The following is a 21,998-nucleotide window of genomic DNA, read 5'->3' as shown; positions in this document are numbered from 1 at the left end:
GCACTGGCAGTGCAGCTCCAATGTATAGACAAGGCCATAGAATCTTGCCCTTTATGGTGTCAGTTCACATCACAGCAATGTTGTGGCAAACGCGGACCACATGCATTATTTTTCTTCAGTGTAGGAGGTTGCTGTGCCCGCCATTGCATCGCACCGCCATTGTGGTCAACATAACTGGTGGGATCGGTGCATCAGCAGTGTCTTACAGCGCACCCCAGAGGCCGCGGCTTGCTGGTATAATGGACCCTTAAGAAATACTTTCCAAGAACACATTGCTGCTAAAGTGGTGTGTGACCCCAACATTTCAACTCTAGGCAGATATAAAAGACAGAAATATCTGATTTGCCAATGACTCTTGCACTTCTCTGTACAGCAGAGCCGAGACTGTGAGAAGACGAAGCAGCACACAGAGTTGTGAAAATCATACACTGGATGGACTTGTGCCTTTTGTCAACCAGAATAACTATGTACAGATGGCCAGAATGGAGCCGGGTGCTGGGTACATCATTAGGGCTTGCCCAATGGGAGAAACATAAAGATGGTGCACCTGGAGGAAATGAAGGGCTTGGCACCGGCAGGGGTGGAGACAAAGTGGAAGGGGGACCTCACAGCAGAGCTGAGACTCTCAGAATGAGAAGCAGCACACAGAGTTGTGCAAATCATACACTGGATGGACTTGTGTCTTTTGTCAACCAGAATAGATATGTACAGATGGCCAGAATGGAGCCGGGTGCTGGGTACACCAGTTCTTGACCAATGGGAGAAACATAAAGACGGTGTACCAGGAGGAAGAGAAGGGCGTGGCACCAGCAGGGGCGGAGACAGAGTGGAACGGGGGACCTCACATTGCTGGAGGAGAGCAAACCCAGAGGTAAGTGTGTGATAGTGGGCAAGCGTGAATATGTATAACTTATGGCGTCGCTCCAAGCTATGGATGGAACAAAAAAGATCCCCCCACAAGCAAGTAAGAAGAGGGGGGCATGAGTCCGAGGGATTCCAGTGTCAGCCAATACAAGTGAAGGGATGGACGCAGCTCAACCAATCCCAGGAGTCCAATGTTGAGGAATGGCCTCAGCCGCTGTACTGGCCACTCTGACATGTTTTACCCCACCCACTGGGGGGTTTTGGTCATGCCTCTGCTATGCATGCGCACACATTATGGCGATTGCTAGCCCCCTCCATGGCAGTTTAATTGTAAAAATTTAAAACGTAAATTGTAAAATGCTAAATTTTAAATTGAAATGTTTAAATTCTAAACTGTAACATGTGGTGCCAAAGATAAAAGTACAGATGCGGCGCTCAGTATTAGTTGCAGTGTGCAAATGATATCTCACAGTGTTAAAACGTAAATAGGTATAATACATGCGGATAAATGTGACTGTTGTGACACAGTAAGCAATGATGAACTTTCGTGACTGTTGTGACTGTGGTATTGAATAATATAAATAATACCAAAACTTATTGAATATAGTTCATGCGCGCTACTGCGCATGCGCGGGCGGTACGCGCTACTGCGCATGCGCGGGAAGCCCGCGATGCCGCAAAATTACCAAATTGACTCATTAGGCCTCTGCCTATATAAGGACACACTTGGGACAGGGTTCTCTCCCTTTGAAAATGTGTTATTACACGAAACGCGTTAGGGAGATACCCTTTCTCATGGATTGCTAACTACTTCACCTACCTACTACCTCAGATGTAAGTGCTGGCTCAGTTTTTTACCTGTACTTTGATGTTAGTCTATCATTAAAACATACTACACTATTGGAGTTCTTTTCTCTCTGGGCTCTTTTATTTGGCACCGAGAGTCCTCATCTTGAAGGATCCTTTTCCTGGTTTCCATCTGCGTGTATGATCCCCCTGATGGATATAAAAGGCACTGCTGGACACGGTTGAGACGTGGAATCCTGCTCTGGATAGATGACAGCTGGTGAAGTACCTCCACCTGATGATCACATCCGCATGCTGAGTTCCCACCCCCAGAGTACCTAGGAGTAGGTCTTATTTACTCCAACGCACATTTATCTGTGCCATCTGGTTAGTGCGTAGTTTGCTCATTGTTTCCAGCCACAGCAGTCACCAAAATTATCCGCTGTTTTGTGTCACCGCAGTCACATAAATCTTCATGAACTATATCTTATCAGTCTATGACATCATGGGATACTATCCTATCGGTGCATAGTATGCCCGTGGCTTCTAGCCATAGAAGTTATGAATATTACTGTTTTTACAGTCATCTCATTCCGCATGAACTATATTCAATAAGTTTTGGTATTATTTATATTATTCAATACCACAGTCACAACAGTCACGAAAGTTCATCATTGCTTACTGTGTCACAACAGTCACATTTATCCGCATGTATTATACCTATTGAAGTTTTAACACTGTGAGATATCATTTGCACACTGCAACTAATACTGAGCGCCGCATCTGTACTTTTATCTTTGGCATCACTTGGAGGATCTGAGGTTGTTTCCTCTTCCATGCTGGCTGCTCCCACCTGTATTTTACCTGTTGTCACCCAGCGCTCATATATTTTTTATTTTACAATGTAACATGTGGTACGGATGCGATGCAATAGCTCATCGACTTTCTGAATAACACCATTCTTTTTTTTTTTCACTCACAGGGTCAGTGACATTTCACTTGTACCTGCAGCCTGGTGGATTGATGCACCCACATCGCATTGAGATTGTACGATTTCCAGGATGTTCCATATCTGGAAATGTTTTTGGAGGTTGGTTCTTTTTCTGGTGACTCTTCTTAATCTTCTTCAAGTTTAAATTCTTACAGAGTATGGATGAGGAGATGGATGAGGCACCACATCCCTATACATTGTATCCAATGAAGTTACCGCCCTTAAGAATTGGAACGATTTATTGAACACGGCTGGCTCATCCAAAAATCGAGGGACATTATTGCATCCAACTCAAATGAAGTGGGATTTTGTAGGTGCCAAAAGCTGTCAATGCAATTTAAATCAATCCATTTATTACATCCATGAGACTCGTTTTCCAGTAAAATCAATCCACAAAGATAATTATCCCACTCACAATCAAAATGGTCATAAGAGGAGGATATTGTAATGCTGACATCCAGGTTAATCAATGGATTGGTTTTAATTACAGCGAGAAGTGTCTCCGTTCCTGAGAGCAATTGGCACCTGAAAAGTCCCATTTCTTTTCTTTTCTTTTTTTTAATCTTTTCTTTTGGATAAAGTGTTCTTCAAGGTTCTTCACCTAAAAGTCCATTTTTCTTTTGTTTTTTCTTTTTTTTTTTTCCTTTTTTTCCTTTCCCTTTCTATTCTTTTCATTTCAATTGGAAAAAGTGTTCTCCAGGGTTCTTCTTTTCTTTTTTTCTGTTGCATAAAGTGTTCTTCAGGGTTCTTCACCTGAAAAGTTCTTTCTCTTTCTCTTACTCTTTTTCTTTTCCTTTCTTTTCTTTCTGTTCACTTTCTATACTTTTCATTTCAGTTGGAAAAAGTGTTCTCCAGGGCTCTTCTTTTCTTTTTTTCTGTTGCATAAAGTGTTCTATGGGGTTCTTCACTCTAAAGCTCTATTTTCTTTTCTTTTTTTTTGGGTTGAATAAAATGTTCTTTACCTGAAAAGTCTCATTTCTTTTCCCCTTTCCTTTCCCTTTCTTTCCCCTTTCCTTTCCCTTTTCCTATTTTTTTCTTTTCTTTCCCTTTCTATTGTTTTCATTTTAGTTGGAAAAAGTGTTCTCCGGGGTTCTTCTTTTCTTTTTTCATTCTTTTTTTTTTCTGTTGGATAAAGTGTTCTTCAAGGTTCTTCACCTAAAAGTCCATTTTCTTTTCTTTTTTTCTTTTTTTTCCTTTCTATTCTTTTAATTTCAGTTGGAAAAAGTGTTCTCCAGGGCTCTTCTTTTCTTTTCTTTTTTATGTTGGATAAAGTGTTCTATGGGGTTCTTCACTCTAAAGCTCTATTTTCTTTCTTTTTTTGGGTTGAATAAAATGTTCTTTACCTGAAAAGTCTCATTTCTTTTCCCCTTTCCTTTCCCTTTCTTTCCCTTTTCCTTTCCCTTTTCCTATTTTTTCTTTCCTTTCCCTTTCTATTCTTTTCATTTCAGTTGGAAAAAGTGTTCTCCAGGGTCCTTCTTTTCTTTTTTTTTTATTCTTTTCTTATTTTCTGTTGGATAAAGTGTTCTTCAAGGTTCTTCACCTAAAAGTCCATTTTCTTTTGTTTTTTCTTTTTTTAATCCTTTCTTTCCTTTCCCTTTCCATTCTTTTAATTTCAGTTGGAAAAAGAGTGCTCCAGGGTTCTTCTTTTCTTTTTATTCTTTTCTTTTCTTTTTTTCTGTTGCATAAAGTGTTCTTTGAAGTTCTTCACCTGAAAAGTTCTTTCTCTTCCTCTTTTTATTTTCCTTTGTTTTCTTTCTGTTCTCTTTGTATTCTTTTCATTTCAGTTGGAAAAAGTGTTCTCCAGGGCTCTTCTTTTCTTTTTCTATTATTTTCTTTTCTTTTTTTCTGTTGGATAAAGTGTTCTATGGGGTTCTTCACTCGAAAGCTCTATTTTCTTTTCTTTTTTTGGGGGGGGGTTGAATAAAATGTTCTTCACCTGAAAAGTCTCATTTCTTTTCCCCTTTCCTTTCCCTTTCTTTCCTCTTTCCTTTCCTATTTTTTTTCTTTTTTTTCCCTTTCTATTCTTTTCATTTCAGTTGGAAAAGTGTTCTCCAGGGTTCTTCTTTTCTTTTTTTTATTCTTTTCTATTTTTCCATTGGGTAAGATGTTCTTTAAGGTTCTTCACCCGACAGCTCTATTTTTTCTTTTCCTTTTTTTGGGTTGAACAAAATGTTATTCAAGGTTCCCCATCTGAAAGTCCCATTTTTTTTTCTTTTCTTCTCAGTTGGATAGAGTGTTCTTCAAGGTTATCACACCACAAAATCCCAATAAGTCAGCCATATTCAATAACTTCTTATTATCTCTCAGGGCAGTAACCTCTAGCAACCAATCAGAATTCACTCTGCTGAAATCTGGACAAGTTTGAGATGACTACTGATTGGTTGTTCAGTTTTTTTCGGTAGTGCACCTGGCTGAGTATCTGCTTGATCTAGTGTTGCAATGTCTTCCATCGTTGGATACGCCGCGCTCAGGAGGTCGTTCCTGAACATGAATATAGTCACTGGAGTGATTGTCATGTATAGGAATAGACCTCTGGTGACCCTGCAGCTGGAGGAATACAAATGGCGGAGGACCTTCTGCATATGTGAGGGAGAAGGCCGTATTGCCTATAGCAAGCAATTCCATTCTCCTTCTTGTGTATGGAGCTCAGTATGAGAGAATGAAAGACAGAACAGCGCCATCTATTATCTGCAAGACTCTTCTCCCTTCAGGCCTTTTTATTCATGAGGTCCTTCATGTCGTCCAAACATTGTCTGCTCTGGGGGGCTTAAAGGCTTTTCCTCCAGGTGCCTGAGAGACTGTGCACAGAGCAAAGAGGGAAATACTAGGGTGTCATTGGGTGACCCAAGTGTGAAATGCTGAGGTGTCATAGAGAAAGGAGTGAAATATTAGGGTGTCAGAGAGCAGAAAGTGAACAATGAGGGTGTCTGAGAGCAGAGGGTGACAAAATAGGATGTTAGAAAACAGGGAGTGAAATATTAGAGTGTCAGAAAGTAAAATATTAGAGTGACAGAGAGAAATATTAGAGTGTCAAAGAGTAGAGAGTGAAATATTAGGGTGTCAGTTAGCAGAGGGTGAGACATTAGGGTGTCAGAGAGCAGAAAGTGAAAAATTAGGCTGACAGAAAACAGGGAGTGAAATATTAGAGTGTCAGAGAGTGAAATATTAGAGTGTCAGAGAGTGAAATAGTATGGTACCTGAGAGCAGTGAATGAAACTTTATGGTGTCAGAGAGCAGAGAGTGAAATATTAGAGTGTCAGAGAGTGAAATATTAGGGTGTCAGAGAGTGAAATATTAGGGTGTCAGAGAGCAGTGAATGAAACTTTATGGTGTCAGAGAGCAGAGAGTGAAATATTAGAGTGTCAGAGAGTGAAATATTAGGGTGTCAGAGAGTGAAATATTAGGGTGTCAGAGAGTGAAATATTAGAGTGTCAGAGAGCAGTGAATGAAACTTTATGGTGTCAGAGAGCAGAGAGTGAAATATTAGAGTGTCAGAGAGTGAAATATTAGGGTGTCAGAGAGTGGAATATTAGAGTGCCAGAGAGCAGTGAATGAAATATTAGAGTGCCAGAGAGCAGTGAATGAAACTTTATGGTGTCAGAGAGCAGGGAGTGGAATATTAGGGTGTCAGAGAGCAGGGAGTGGAATATTAGGATGTCAGAGAGCAGTGAATGAAACTTTAGGGTGTCAGAGAGAAGTGAGTGAACTTAAGGGTGTCAGAGTGCAAGGCATGAAATTAAGGGTGTCATAGAGCAGGGTGTGGAATGTTAGGGTGTCATAGAGCAGGGAGTGGAATGTTAGGGTGTCATAGAGCAGGGAGTGGAATGTTAGGGTGTCATAGAGCAGGGAGTGGAATGTTAGGGTGTCATAGAGCAGGGAGTGGAATGTTAGGGTGTCATAGAGCAGGGAGTGGAATGTTAGGGTGTCATAGAGCAGGGAGTGGAATGTTAGGGTGTCATAGAGCAGGGAGTGGAATGTTAGGGTGTCATAGAGCAGGGAGTGGAATATTAGGGTGTCATAGAGCAGGGAGTGGAATGTTAGGGTGTCATAGAGCAGGGAGTGGAATATTAGGGTGTCAGAGAAGTGGGAGCGAATTGTTCTAGCTAAAGAATCATAGCTGTTTCTATGGCGCACACCTGTCAATATCCATAGCCACGCCTCCAACATCCAATGCCATCTTCAGTCCATAGTCCCTCTGTAGGGGGTTCTGTACATTGTGTCCTCTACAGGCTCACAGAAAAGTCCATGAGAACGGCTCTATTATTACTAACTGCCTCAAATGAAAGTGGTCCACTCCATGAGAAACACAAGACTCCGCCCACTGCCACGCCTCTCTTGTGATCCATGCCACTCATCTAGGAATTTGCTGGAAATGAGATCTATCATCACCAGGACTTTAAGCTCCATCAAGACGGCCATTTTGCACCGTAATGAACGCAGAAGCCGCCTTTCCATCCCCAAGTCGTCCTCTGAGTCAGCGGTAGAGTACTTTAGCCCTGAAGATTTGTGGTCAGTTCTCTCCCATATCTGATGAAGATGGCCCGCCTCTCACTGCTCATATATGACTGGGAATTATTAACAAAGCGTCAAAGATGAGTAAACCAGTCATTTGGTCCATGTTATCGCAGGATGGTGGTCCCTAAACACAACTGTATGCGTCCAGCGGTGATGGGAAATGTTATTAGAGGATAACATACACTCACCGGCCACTTTATTAGGTCCGCCTGTTCAATTGCCCGGTAACAAAAGCTGCTAGTCAACCAATCACATGGCAGCAACTCAATGCAATTAGGCATCTAGACGTGGTGAAGACAACTTGCTAATGTTCAAACCGGGGAAGAAAGGGAATTTAAGTGGTTTTGACTGTGGCATGGTTGTTGGTGTCAAATGGACTGGTCTAAGTATTTAAAAAACTGCTGATCTACTGGGATTTTCACGCACAACCATCTCTAGGGAAATCCAGACTCATCAGACCAGGCAATGTTTTTCCAATCTTCTGTTGTCCAATTTTGGTGATCCTGTGTGAATTGTAGCCTCTGTTTCCTGTTCTTAGCTGACAGGAGTGGCACCCGGTGTGGTCTTCTGCTGCTGTAGCCCATCTGCTTCAAGGTTGGACGTGTTGTGCATTCAGAGATGGTATTCTGCATACCTTGGGTGTAACGAGGGGTTATTGGAGTTCCTGTTGCCTTTCTATCATCTCCAACCAGTCTGCCCATTCTCCTCTGACCTCTGACCTCAACAAGGCGTTTTCCTCTACACAACTGTGCTGCATTCTCCACCTCTCAGCTCCTGTGGGACCAACGAGCCCGTTTGTGAGATCCAGTTGCCTTACCCAGAGAAGGAAGTTATCCTGTAAGCAGGCAGCCTCTTCTACCCATCCCTTAAAGGGACCTCCGGTTACCTGGATCCGAGTAATCTGTTACCGGGCATTTGCTGACTACTACCCTGAGGGAGGATCACCTAAGCTCTGACCAGACCTATACCTGATGAGGAAACCTCTGGATGCGTATAATTATTACGCATCTGGTGAGTGCGTAATTCTGCCATTTTTCACGAAGCACCGCCATCGACTTTTAAACCAGTCACCTGGCACTTTATAGTCACATAGACTGTCATCTATATCGAACTTTTAATATTAGTTTGTCGTTCAATACTGTCTTTTATTCATAATTTTAGCGCTGCACTGTTTTATTTATTCTATTTGTAAGGTTTATGTTGGTTACCTTGAGTGCTTAGCTGCTGATTGGACAGCGCTCACTTTTATATTTTATTATTCCTCCACACAACTGCCACTCGCTGGATATTTTCTCTTTTTTCGACCATTCCCTGTAATCACCAGACATGGTTGTGCAGGAAAATCCCAGTACATCAGCAGTTTCTGCAATCCTCAGACCAGCCCGTCTGGCACCAACAACCACGCCACGTTCAAAGTCACGCTCTTCCCCAGTTTGACCTTCAGGAAGTCATCCTCACCACATCTAGATGCCTAAAATGCATTGCGTTGCTGCCATGTGATTGGCTGATTAGCAATCTGTGTTACCGAGCCATTGAACAGGGGGACCTAATAAAGTGGCCGGTCAGTGTATAGCCATACGTTCTGGACCACAAAACATGATGGCCACTATGTGTAAGTTATGAATCATAGAATTGTGATCTGCAGCAAGAGAACTGGGGAGACCTCGGCGTCCATCCACAGCAGTTCACATTGACTTCCTTCTAGTCATAATAAACACCACAACCCAAATCTATGGAATGTGATGAGAATACGACCCATAATATGATGCCAGGACAGAAAGCCTCACCAGGGAGTCCACTATTAATGGATGATATTGATGGATGATATTGATCAATGATATTGATGGATGAAATTGATGGATGATATTGATGGATGAAATTGATGGATAATATTGATGGACGATATTGATGGACGATATTAATGGACGATATTAATGGATGAAATTGATGGATGATATTAATGGACGATATTAATGGATGAAATTGATGGATAATATTGATGGATGATATTGATGGACGATATTAATGGATGAAATTGATGGATGATATTAATGGATGATATTGATGAACGATATTAATAGATGATATTGATGGACGATATTGATGGACGATATTAATGGACGATATTGATGGACGATATTGATGGACGATATTAATGGACGATATTGATGGACGATATTGATGGACGATATTGATGGACGATATTAATGGATGATATTGATGGATGATATTAATGGATGATATTGATGGATGATATTGATGGATGATATTGATGGATGATATTAATGGATGATATTGATGGATGATATTGATGGATGATATTGATGGATGATATTGATGGATGAAATTGATGGATGATATTAATGGATGATATTGATGAACGATATTAATAGATGATATTGATGGACGATATTAATGGACGATATTGATGGACGATATTAATGGACGATATTGATGGACGATATTGATGGACGATATTAATGGACGATATTGATGGACGATATTGATGGACAATATTGATGGATGATATTAATGGATGATATTGATGGATGATATTGATGGATGATATTAATGGGTGATATTGATGGATGATATTGATGGATGATATTGATGGATGATATTAATGGATGATATTAATGGATAATATTGATGGATGATATTGATGGATGATATTGATGGATGATATTGATGGATGATATTAATGGACGATATTGATGGATGATTACAGATAAAATATTGTTGGAAGCCAGTCAGCCGAACCTTTATTCCTGTCTGGGTAACTCTCACCAACACATGATCTGCTTGCACTAAATATTTCAGCACCATCTGGCTTCCTGGCTGGAGACCATGTTGATGTGACCTCTGAATTTGCTCTCTTGAAGGTCACGCTGGCAGATATCTGTTTGGAGGATCCAATGAACACATACGTTGTGAATGACTCCGAGCATAACGTCAATGGGCAGAAAATAAATTGCTTCTGAAATACTCGGAGCATAAAGTACGTTTTTCCTCCTCCTGCTCCCTGGGTTGTGATGGATACGGGATATGGAGATGAATGAGTACATTGGTTCTTACACATGGAGATCCTTAGAGGTGCATGAAGAGTTCAGAAAGAATACTGCCTACATATAATGAGGACGCTTTGGGAGGACGGCCTCGGCAATTTTTTTGGGAAAAGTAAAATGCTCCCGACACCTGTCCAAAAAAACTGAACCCTTTTATGTGAGGAGTAGGTAGCCAATCAATTAATTAGAATCTATTTGCTGCAAAAATGATAACGCATTATCAACGTATCTAAACCTGAACTGTTCCAGCCAATCAGATTCCCCCCTCTCTTGCCCCGTTGCTACATATATTATCTTAAAGTGGTGGTAAACCCTCCATACATCCAGTGAAGTGACCGGCCTTGGGTGATACACAGAGATGAAACAAATCCTTCTACATAAGTTGTGCCTGTTTATCTGCAGCCCTCTCTCCTCTACAGCTATTCAAAGTACACAATTTGAAACAGATTTCTCAGCTCCAGAAGGCAGGGGGTGGGGATTTGATGTCACCTATTGCACAGCATAGAGCAGAGAGCTGAGTGTAATCTGTGGCCTGAGTGGAAGGAAAGAACACCCCTCCTCTACACAACATTATAAAGAAGCATGCACAATTGCACCTGTTTGTTTGTAGCCCTCTCTCCTCTACAGCCTCCTAAAACACACAACTCAAATAATTTTTCTCAGCTCCATCCAGCAGGGGGCGAGGATCTTATGTCACATACTGCACAGCATGGAGCAGAAAGCTGAGTGTAATCTGAGACCTGAGTGAAAGGAAAGAAACACCCTCTCCCTATGGAATTTTTTAAGGAAGCATGCACAATTGTTCCTGTTTATTTGCAGCTCTCTCTCTCTTTTACAGCCACCTAAAACACACAACTCAAAGGTAACTTCTCAGGTCCAGCAGGTAGAGGGTTGGGGATCTGATGTTGCACACTGCACAGCATAGAGCAGAGAGCTGAGTGTAATCCGAGACCTGAGTGGAGGGAATGGACACCCCCCCTCTACACAGGCACAAGGAAGCAGGCACAGCTTAGGCTGTCAGTCGTCTGCTGTGTGCTGAAAGGGGAATGGGGCCACCCCCCAGGATTCTGTGTCAGCATAACCTATCAAACGTGCCCCATGCAGATAGCAGAGGGAGGAGGAAGCAGATAGGACGCACACTCAGCCTCAGAGGCACACCATAGAGGGATATGCTTTGTTCATTTTTCATTTCAGAGGTTTAAAGCCACTTTAAGCAAGATGTCTTATATGTTGCCTAATGGCCCCGGCCTTCAACTTTCAATTTCTAGTGTCGGTTTGAGTTCGATTGTTGCCTGTGGGGCGGTGTAGGACAGTTTTTGGTTATAACAAATGAGGCCAATGATGCAACACAGGAAAATGAGAGCAAGCATTTCATTGGTTGCCGAGAAAAACAAAAAAAGTTCGATAAGCCAGCTCAATAGGTCTCACAGGCAGGGCTTATTCCAGCGGGAACGTGGGGGGACGTGGGGGGGAACACAGTTCCGGCACCTCCAGCACTGAATGTATGTAATGGTGGAGGGTGCTGGGGTGTGCTGGAGAGACTATTGATGCTGGCTGCTGGGGAGATCTATTGTCACTGGTGGGCATTTGTTTTTGTATGGTGGAGAGGGTTCTTTTGTTGCTGGGAGGACAGTTGTTGCCGGAAGAGACCTCATTTTGAGGGAGGGTCTATTGTTGCTGGATGTAGTAGAGAGATCTGTTGTTGCTGCTTGGGGTTTATTGTTGCTGGGGTGGGATTTTGTTGTGGGGGTCCATTGTTGGGGGACATTGCTTGGAGGTGGATACGGGGTGGAAAAAAATGACAGTGCTTGGAGGTGGGTAGGAGTGGAACCAAGAGACGTTGCTTGGAGGTGGGTAAAGGGTAGAACCAAGGGATGTTGCTTGGGGGTGGAAAAAAATGACAGTGCTCGGAGGTGGGTAAGGGGTGGAACCCAAGGGACGTAGCTCAGAGGTGGGTAGGAGATGGAACCAAGGGAGGCGCTCGGAGGTGGGTAGGAGATGGAACCAAGGGACAGTGCTCGGAGGTGGGTAGGAGTTGGAACCAAGGGACAGTGCTCGGAGGTGGGTAGGAGGTGGAACCAAGGGACAATGCTCGGAGGTGGGTAAGAGGTGGAACCAAGGGACGCGGTTGGAGGTGGGTAGGGGTTGGAACCAAGGGACAGTGCTCGGAGGTGGGTAGGAGATGGAACCAAGGGACAAGCTCGGAGGTTGGTAGGAGATGGAACCAAGGGACAGTGCTCGAAGGTGGGTAGGAGGTGGAACCAAGGGACAGTGCTCGAAGGTGGGTAGGAGGTGGAACCAAGGGATGCGCTTGGAGGTGGGTAGGGGATGGAACCAAGGGACGGTGCTCAGAGGTGGGTAGGGGTTGGAACCAAGGGACGGTGCTCGGAGGTGGGTAGGGATTGGAACCAAGGGACAGTGCTTGGAGGTGGGTGGGAGTTGGAATCAAAGGACGGTGCTCGGAGGTGGGTAGAGGTTGGAACCAAGGGAGGGTGCTCAGAGGTGGAACCAAGGGACAGTGCTCGGAGGTGGGTAGGGGATGGAATCAAGGGACGGTGCTCGGAGACGGGTACGGGTTGGAACCAAAGGACAGTGCTTGGAGTAGGGGGTGGAACCAAGGGACGTTGCTCAGAGGAGGGTAGGGGGTGGAACCTATTGAGTGCTCAGAGGTGGGTAGGGGGTGGAACAAAGGGACGTAGCTCAGAGGTGGGTGGGGGGTGGAACCCAAGGGACGTAGCTCAGAGGTGGGTAGGGGGTGGAACCCAAGGGACGTAGCTTAGAGGAGGGTAAGAGGTGGAACCTATTGACAGTGCTCAGAGGTGGGTAGGGGGTGGAACCAAGGGACATTGCTTGGAGGTGAGTAGGGGGTGGAACCAAGGGATGTAGCTTGGAGGTGGATAGGGGGTGGAACCAAGGGATGTAGCTTGGAGGTGGGTAGGGAGTGGAACCAAATGACAGTGCTTGGAGGTGGGCAGGGGGTGGAAACAAGGGACGTTGCTCGGAGGTGGGTAGGAGGTGGAACCAAATTACAGTGCATGGAGGTGGGTAGGGGTGGAAACAAGGGACGTTGGTCAGAGGTGGGTAGGAGGTGGAACCAAATGACAGTGCATGGAGGTGGGTAGGGGGTGAAAACAAGGGACGTTGCTCGGAGGTGGGTAGGAGGTGGAACCAAATGACAGTGCTTGGAGGTGGGTAGGAGGTGGAACCAAATGACAGTGCTTGGAGGTGGGCAGAAGGTGGAAACAACAGATGTTGCTCAGAGGTGGGTAGGAGGTGGAACCAAATGACAGTGCTTGGAGGTGGGTAAGGGGAGGAGACAAGGGGTGACTCAGAAGGAGGGGGGGGGGTTCCTGCACTTGTCCTCTGAAAAAAAAAGCCCTGCTCACATATAAAAACATGAGAAAATAAAAAAAGAAACCTGGTGCCGGCAACCAAGAAACCAATCAATTTTTTTTTTAAACCTGTACTAAAATCAAAATAACTGAAACTGCCCTCCCCCGCGTTTCCTTCCCTCCAGTTTTACATATCTTCGATAGGTTGCATCTTATCCACGCCAAGGGCTCGGGCGACACAATGGATGACTGCGTTATGAGAAATGTGGGGGCAAAACTCTCTCTGGTTTTGGTTTTCTTCGAGATTCTCGTTCTACCGACAGCCGAATACACCGCACAACACATTTACAAACTGAAACAATGCTTCTGAATACGGACCTGGGCAACACTGACTCTGGCCAACAGCAACGGATGCTGGCAACTAGTAACACTCCAACACCATTACCAGTCGCATTGTACAATGGGGGGGATTCAGTCCTGCGGAGACATCACACAAAATCTACATGCCAAGAATCATCGTTTGAGTTGGCTATTGCATTCTATTCTCTCTAAGGCAAAGCAGCTTGGGGTAGCTGTATACAGAAGGGTGCTACTTAGCATCGATATACAGTGTATCAGTGTCCGTTTGATGCGATCATTCTTCTCCGTTCCTCTCCCTGACCTCGAAAAACAACAACCTACTGATTTCAATACTCAAAGAGCGCATTCTTGTAAAGGTAAGTCCTTTATAGACCACAGAGAACGGGGAGGCTTGAAAAGTCCACGCCTCCAAATTCCCTCGCTGGTGGATGGCTTTTTTTTTTTTTAAAACCCTTTTTGCACAATGAAGGTTCCTTCAAAGAACGTTTTTTGCATGGATGGTGCCCAGAGAAGCCCTACATTCGCATCTCTGCGATCTTTGCCATCCCAACTTGCTTCTTTGTCAATTCGGAATTAGGAAAGACACACAAAAAATTGTGGCTGCTGTATCCCGTTTCCTTCTTGGCCTTCCCGAAACTGAGCGGGAAACCCCCCCCCCCGTCCAGAGCTGACCAACGCGTCTTCTCAAAGTCCGTTCTGCCGGCTGTAGGTGAAGTCTGCGTCCTCTGCGTGACTTTCTGTGACCAGAGACAGTTTGCTTTGTGTCCTCCCTATTTCCTCCAGTGCACAGGCCAGAGAATCCAAGCTTCCGTCGTAGGGGTGCCGCGCTTCCCACAGGTCCAAGATGACGGCCGACGGGCTACTCTTCGTTGCAAAGTAGCAGAGATTCCTTCAAAGAGAAAAAAAAAACATGGAAAAATTAGCAACCGGAAGACTCTACGGAGAAACATCACAAATGACATATCGGAGCAACGGGATTGGAACAACGGGATTGCAAAACCTGGGATTCGGGATCCAAAATCGAGGGCCCCGGATTATTCAGCTGCTGACTTCTGGTGACAAGGTGTTTTCAGGTGCAATTTCAAGTCACAAATTGCACCAGAATTTGCACCGGTATGACCAGGCACTTATGTTGTTGGAGGTCCAAGAACAACTAAATTCCTTGACAACTGCAGCTTAAAGTGCTATTAAGTCACCGGTTTATAATCGCGTGATTTGTGTGCAACTTCAGGTGCGACTTCTGAAGACTTTATTGCGACTTGTGAAGATTCTCAACGATTTCTTGTGATTTGCTCTGCGATTCCCATTCTATTCTATGGATGTGAAATCGTAACAAATCTGCCGAAGTCATGCCAAGAACTACTTTAGAAATCGCACTGCAGCAAACCGCGCACATTAAGATGCTGACATTCACATTCATTAGATGCAAATTCAGGTGTGACTTTAATTCGCGATTCTCACCTGAGATCGCACCGGTATCACCGGGCATTAAAGGCAATTTTTTTTTTTTAAATAACAAACCTGTCAATTTCCATTGCTCTGTGATGGTTTTGTAGAGAGAAACCCCAATCCTCTTCTTTTCAGGTGTTCTATGGGGTTGAGGTCAGGACTCTGTGCAGGACAGTCAAGTTCCTCCACCCCAAACTGGCTCCTCCATGTCTTTATGGACCTTGCTTTGTGCACTGGGGGGCAGTCATGTTGGAACAGGAAGGGGCTATCCCCAAACTCTTCCTACAAAGTTGGGAGCAGGAAATTGTCCAAAATGTCACCTTAAGAGTTCCCTTCACTGGAACTAGGGGGCCAAGCCCAACCCCTGAAGAACACCCCCACACCATAATCCCCCTCCACCAAACTTTACACTTGGCACAATGCAGTCAGGCAAGTACCGTTCTTTTGGCAACTGCCAAACCCAGACACGTCTATCGGATTGCCAGACAGAGAAGCATGATTGGTCCCTCCAGATAACACACCTACACTGCTCTAGAGTCCAGTGGTGGCGTGCTTTACACCACAGCTCTCTACGCACTGTTGTTGGGCTCATCTGACGGCCACACCAAGTTTGGAGGTCTTTAGCTATTGACTCTGCAGACAGTTGGTGACTTCTGCGCACTGTGCGCTTCAGCATGCGCTGACCCCGCCCTGTCATGTGACGTGGCCTACCACTTGGTGGCTGATGCTCCCAGTTGCTTCCACTTTGTTATTATCCCACTAACAGTTGAGCGTGGAATATTTAGTAGCCAGGAAATGTCATGGATGGACTTATTGCCCAGGTGGCCACCTATCACGGGACCACGCTTGGAGTCACTGAGCTCCTGAGAGCGACCCATTCTTTCACCAATGTTTGTAGAAGCCGTCTGCGTGCCTAGGGGATGATTGTATACACCTGTGTCCATGGAGGGGATTGGAGCACCTGAATCACATGATATGGAGGGGATTGGAACACCTGAATCACATGATTGGGAGGGGATTGGAACACCTGAATCACATGATTGGGAGGGGATTGGAACACCTGAATCACATGATTGGGAGGGGATTGGAACACCTGAATCACATGATATTGGGGGGATTGGAACACTGGAATCCCTTCATATTGGGGGGATTGGAACACCTGAATCACATGATATGGAGGGGATTGGAACACCTGAATCACATGATTGGGAGGGGATTGGAACACCTGAATCACATAATATGGAGGGCAGGGAAAATACTTTGGGCAATAAAGTGTACATATCATGATGATTATGAGTACTTGCTGTTTTTCTATATGACTTGGATGTACATTTGCACACTGACCAGGGGCGGACTGACCATTTGGATACTCGAGCACTGCCTGAGGGCCCAGGGTCAGTTGGGGGCCCCATGAGATGCCCCTGGTAGCTTTCATAGGCTTTTTTGGTAGTGGTTAGACTGTGGGCATGGACACAGGGGCCCCAAGATCCCCTATTGTCTGGGGGCCCCATGAGTTGTCAGTCCGCCCCTGACACTGACACATTTGTAGTTGAGATTCGCACAGCTGAGGGTGAGTCTTGGATCTGTAAATGGCGGAGCTTTCTGCTACGTGTAATGAAATGCTTGTTAGAACCGACAGATGGGGGGTGTCATCGGAGTCAGGCTCCACTTCCTACATTCCCACATTTATGGGACATTGTTTTTTCTTTCACACAATGTATCCAAATACAAAAAGCAGACATGGCTAAATAGCTTTTCACTTTGCATATTTATGACTGAATTTTAAGATTTGCCTGGAGCGCTCATGTTACACTCCATACAGAACAATGGAGCCTTTCTCTCCTCTCTCCCCCCCGCTCTCTCTTCTCTCCCCCCCGCTCTCTCTTCTCTGCCCCCCTCTCTCTCCCCCCCTCTCTCTCTCCCCCTCCCTCTCCCCCCTCCTGTCTCTCCCCCCTCTCTCTCTCCCTCCTCCCCTCTCTCTCTCCCCCTCTCCCCCCACTCTCTCCTCCCTCCCCATCTCTCTCCTCTCTCCCTCTTCTCTCTCCCCCCCACTCTCTCTTCTCTGCCCCCCTCTCTCTACCCCCCCCTCCCTCTCTCTCACCCCTCCCTCTCCCCCCTCCCCTCTCTTGTCTCTCCCCCCTCTCTCTCTCCCTCCCCCCTCTTGTCTCTCCCCCCCCCCTCTCTCCCTCCTCCCCTCTCTCTCTCTCTCCCTCTCCCCCCACTCTCTCCTCCCTCCCCATCTCTCTCCTCTCTCCCTCTTCTCTCTCCCCCCACTCTCTCTTCTCTGCCCCCCCTCTCTCTCTCCCCTCCCCCCTCTCTCCCCCCTCCCTCTCTCCCTCCCCTCTCTTGTCTCTCCCTCTCCCCCCACTCTCTCCTCCCGCCCCATCTCTCTCTCTCTCTCTCTCTCTTGCCCAAAGTATTATCCCTGCCCTCCATATTATGTGATTCAGGTGCCCCCCCCCCTCCCCCCCCCCTCTCTCTCTCTCTCTCTCTCACATCCCTCTTTCCCTTTGTGTGTTTTTTTATCCTATAGTTTCCTTAAAGCAGTTCTGAAATCAATTTTTTTTTTGTTTTTCTACCTCTACGCCCTCCTCCATCCAAAAACACTTAGCTGGCTCCCGTCACAGCTCCAGTACTGTCCCTCCTGCAGCAACACTTTCCTCGCTTCCTGGTCTCACAGGAGACGCTGAGGGCGGTGGAGGCATAGGCTCCTTCTGCTGTCAGTCAAACTCCTGTGACGAGGGATGAGGGCATGGCTTGTGTGTCTATGGACACACAAAGCCTGGCTCCGCAGCACACCCACAGGGGTGCCTCCTTAGTTCCCAGTTTGCTAAGGAGGCACACAGGGGAGGGAGGAGCAGACAGCACCAGCAGAGGACTTCTAGAAGAGAAGGTAAGTGGCCTTTCCATGCATGGAGCAGGAACATTTATGATCTTTTTTATGTTAACCAAAAAAAAATATATATATATATACTGTATATCCCTTAGTATCAGATCAAAGCCTAAAAAGCCTAAAAAGTATAATATTCTCCCTTGCAGTGGGGCTGCGCCGGGACTGAAGTGGTTAAATGCTTGTTTATGTCTATGGAACCAGCTGAAGCATTTTTACTTACCCCATCATCTGCCCCTGCAGGCTCCTCCGCCCTGCTAGACCCGACCTGGCAGCTTCTTCTCCCCTACTTTCCGCTGCTCTGCGGTTCTCTGATGTCATCTTTTTTCAATCTGATTAGTTTAGCCTTATATGATGGAGTTTGTGAACTGCAGAGAGATTTTCTTTCTGAACTAAACATTTAACTGACTTTAGTGACTGGAATTAAATATATGAGAGATGTACCAAAAGTAATGCAAAAGTGGGCATAACTTTTTTATTAATTTACATAGAAAGTTCAAATATCACACATTGGTAGTAACTCTTCTTCTAACTCAACACATGTTGACTAACTATTCCTCTATAGTAACTCTCCCTCTATAGTAACCCTTCCTCTATAGTAACATTCCTCTATAGTAACCCTTCCTCTATAGTAACATTCCTCTATAGTAACCCTTCCTCTATAGTAACCCTTCCTCTATAGTATCCCTTCCTCTATAGTAACTCTTCCTCTATAGTAACTCTCCCTCTATAGTAACTCTTCCTCTATAGTAACTCTTCCTCTATAGTAACCCTTCCTCTATAGTAACCCTTCCTCTATAGTAACCCATCCTCTATAGTAACCCTTCCTCTATAGTAACTCTTCCTCTATAGTAACCCTTCCTCTATAGTAACCCTTCCTCTATAGTAACTCTTCCTCTATAGTAACCCTTCCTCTATAGTAACCCTTCCTCTATAGTAACCCTTCCTCTATAGTATCCCTTCCTCTATAGTAACTCTTCCTCTATAGTAACCCTTCCTCTATAGTAACCCTTCCTCTATAGTAACCCTTCCTCTATAGTAACCCTTCCTCCATAGTAACCCCTCCTCTATAGTAACCCTTCCTCTATAGTAACCCTTCCTCTATAGTAACCCTTCCTCTATAGTAACTCTTCCTCTATAGTAACTCTTCCTCTATAGTAACTCCTCCTCTATAGTAACTCCTCCTCTATAGTAACCCTTCCTCTATAGTAACCCTTCCTCTATAGTAACCCTTCCTCTATAGTAACCCTTCCTCTATAGTAACCCTTCCGCTATAGTAACCCTTCCTCTATAGTAACCCTTCCTCTATAGTAACTCTTCCTCGATAGTAACCCTTCCTCTATAGTAACCCTTCCTCTATAGTAACTCTTCCTCTATAGTAACTCTCCCTCTATAGTAACTCTTCCTCTATAGTAACCCTTCCTCTATAGTAACTCTTCCTCTATAGTAACTCTCCCTCTATAGTAACCCTTCCTCTATAGTAACTCTTCCTCTATAGTAACTCTCCCTCTATAGTAACCCTTCCTCTATAGTAACCCTTCCTCTATAGTAACCTTCCTCTATAGTAACTCTTCCTCTATAGTAACTCTTCCTCTATAGTAACTCTTCCTCTATAGTAACCCTTCCTCTATAGTAACCCTTCCTCTATAGTAACTCTTCCTCTATAGTAACCCTTCCTCTATAGTAACCCTTCCTCTATAGTAACTCTTCCTCTATAGTAACCCTTCCTCTATAGTAACCCTTCCTCTATAGTAACCCTTCCTCTATAGTAACCCTTCCTCTATAGTAACCCTTCCTCTATAGTAACTCTTCCTCTATAGTAACCCTTCCTCTATAGTAACCCTTCCTCTATAGTAACTCTTCCTCTATAGTAACTCTTCCTCTATAGTAACCCTTCCTCTATAGTAACCCTTCCTCTATAGTAACCCTTCCTCTATAGTAACTCTTCTTCCTCTTTTGCATTGCAGGTACATAATGGATTCCAAGCAGAAGCAATGTGGTGTCATTGAGTTGTTGATGAAGGAGGGGTGCCGGCTGTCAGAAATCCACAGAAGGCTGCAGAATGTTTATGGAGATGACACCATTGACTCTTCTTAGCAGTGTCATCTTCAGAAACTTTCTGTGGAGGTCAAACAGCCTACATCCCTCCTTCATCAAGAACCTAATGACAACACATTGCTTCTGCTTGGAGTCCAATATTCATACAAGAAGGAGAAGGGGGGGGGGATGAAAGAAGGAGAAGAGGGCGATGGAGAAGATGAGGAAGGAGGAGAAAGAGAAGGAGAAAAAGTAGAAGAAGGCAAAGGAGGAGGAGAAGGAGGAGAAGAAGGAGGAGACGGAGAAGACAGAGAAGATGAGGAAGGAGAAGAAGAAGGAGAAGAAGAAGGAGGAGAAGAAGAAGGAGAAGAAGAAGGAGAAGAGAAGTAGAGAGAGAAGAAGAAGGAGAAAAAGAAGAAGAGGAAAAGAAGAAGGAGAAGAAGGAGAAGAAGTAGGAGGAGAAGAAGGAGGAGTAGAAGAAGGAGAAGAGGAAGAAGAAGAACAAGGAGAAGGAGAAGGAGAAAATGGGTAATAGAAACAGAAGGAGAAGAAGGAGAAGTGAAAGGAGAAGAAGGAGATGAAGATGAGGAGGAGAAGAGGACCAGGATAAAAAGTAGAAGAAGGCAAAGGAGGAGAAGGAAGCAAAGAAGGAGAAAGGAGAGGGAAAAATAGAAGGAGAAAGTGAAGAAGCAGGAGGAGGAGGAGAAGGAGAAATAGTAGAAGGTGAAGGAGGAGTAATAGAAGGATAAGAAAAAGTAGAAGAAGGTATAGGAGGAAAGGAGAAATAGAAAAAGGAGATTAAAAAAGAGAAGAAGGAGAAAAAGAAGGAGAAGGAGAAGGAGAAGGAGGAGAAATAGGAGAATAAGGAGAAAGAGGAGAAGAAGGTGAAGAAAGAGAAGGAGAAATAGAAAAAATGGATGGAGAATTAGAGAAGGAGACGAAGGAGAAGAAGAAGGAGAAGGAGAAATAGGAGAGATGAAGGATAAGGATTATTATAGAAGAAAGGTTATTCCACCAACGTGAAATTTGAGGGCCTATGTAATAAATGACCTTCATTAAGGTGTTATGGCCACTTTTGCATTACTTTTGGTCCAGTCCTCATGCGTAAACTTCTAAGGAAACCCTTTCAAGGCTGCAATAACTTTCCTAATATTTAATTGCAGTCGGGCGTTTTGGGTGAATGAGCTTTACCACTTGAATGGACACTAAATCCCTAAGTGACGTCCTTTCCTTGTGTGATACTAAGAAGAACCACTCTACCCCTCCCCCTCTAGTCTCACCCCTCTTGGCACATTGAGTGCAAAACACTGTAGAAGGCTCTACAAAAGATGACAAAAGGAGTGCTCATTGCCAAGGTAACTACAGAGTTAAATGATTCATATGGTGCAAAACAAGACCTTGAGATGTATAATATATAGTATATAAGTGTATAAAGTATATATATCATGCAGGTTTTCGCACTGGAAAATAGGATCAGTTTGTTGCCCCCGGAGCTCCTCTCTGTATTGTTCCCGTCACTGTCCTATCTCCTATTTCAGCTTCCAGCATGCGGCGGGGGCCACCCTTCATGACTCTCGGCCCATAGCCGGATGCACGGTGGTCATCATAGGACAACGTCAGGACAAGGCCGAGTCCCGCAATGTCCCGCAATGTCACGCCGCAAGCGAAGGGGTTACAGTGCCGATTCAGATTCCGCTGCCTGCCCTATG

General features: G+C 44.8%; 1 protein-coding gene across 1 annotated transcript in view; it reads right to left on the bottom strand.

Moving 5' to 3' along the window:
* Positions 1-4,074: 4,074 nt before the first annotated feature.
* LOC149429982 (netrin receptor UNC5D-like) overlaps positions 4,075-21,998 on the bottom strand; it is a 214,290-nt gene continuing 196,366 nt past the window's right edge. The window contains exon 8 of the mRNA XM_089666284.1: positions 4,075-14,802. Coding sequence (XP_089522410.1) covers positions 14,598-14,802 — 205 coding nt within the window. The 3' untranslated portion in view covers positions 4,075-14,597. The remainder of the gene's footprint in view (positions 14,803-21,998) is intronic.

Source organism: Staurois parvus, unplaced genomic scaffold (assembly GCF_062004578.1).
Source record: "Staurois parvus isolate SC_StPar_1 unplaced genomic scaffold, SC_StPar_1.0 ptg002671l, whole genome shotgun sequence".
Lineage (NCBI taxonomy): Eukaryota > Metazoa > Chordata > Amphibia > Anura > Ranidae > Staurois > Staurois parvus.
This window is presented reverse-complemented; position numbering and strand designations above follow the sequence as displayed.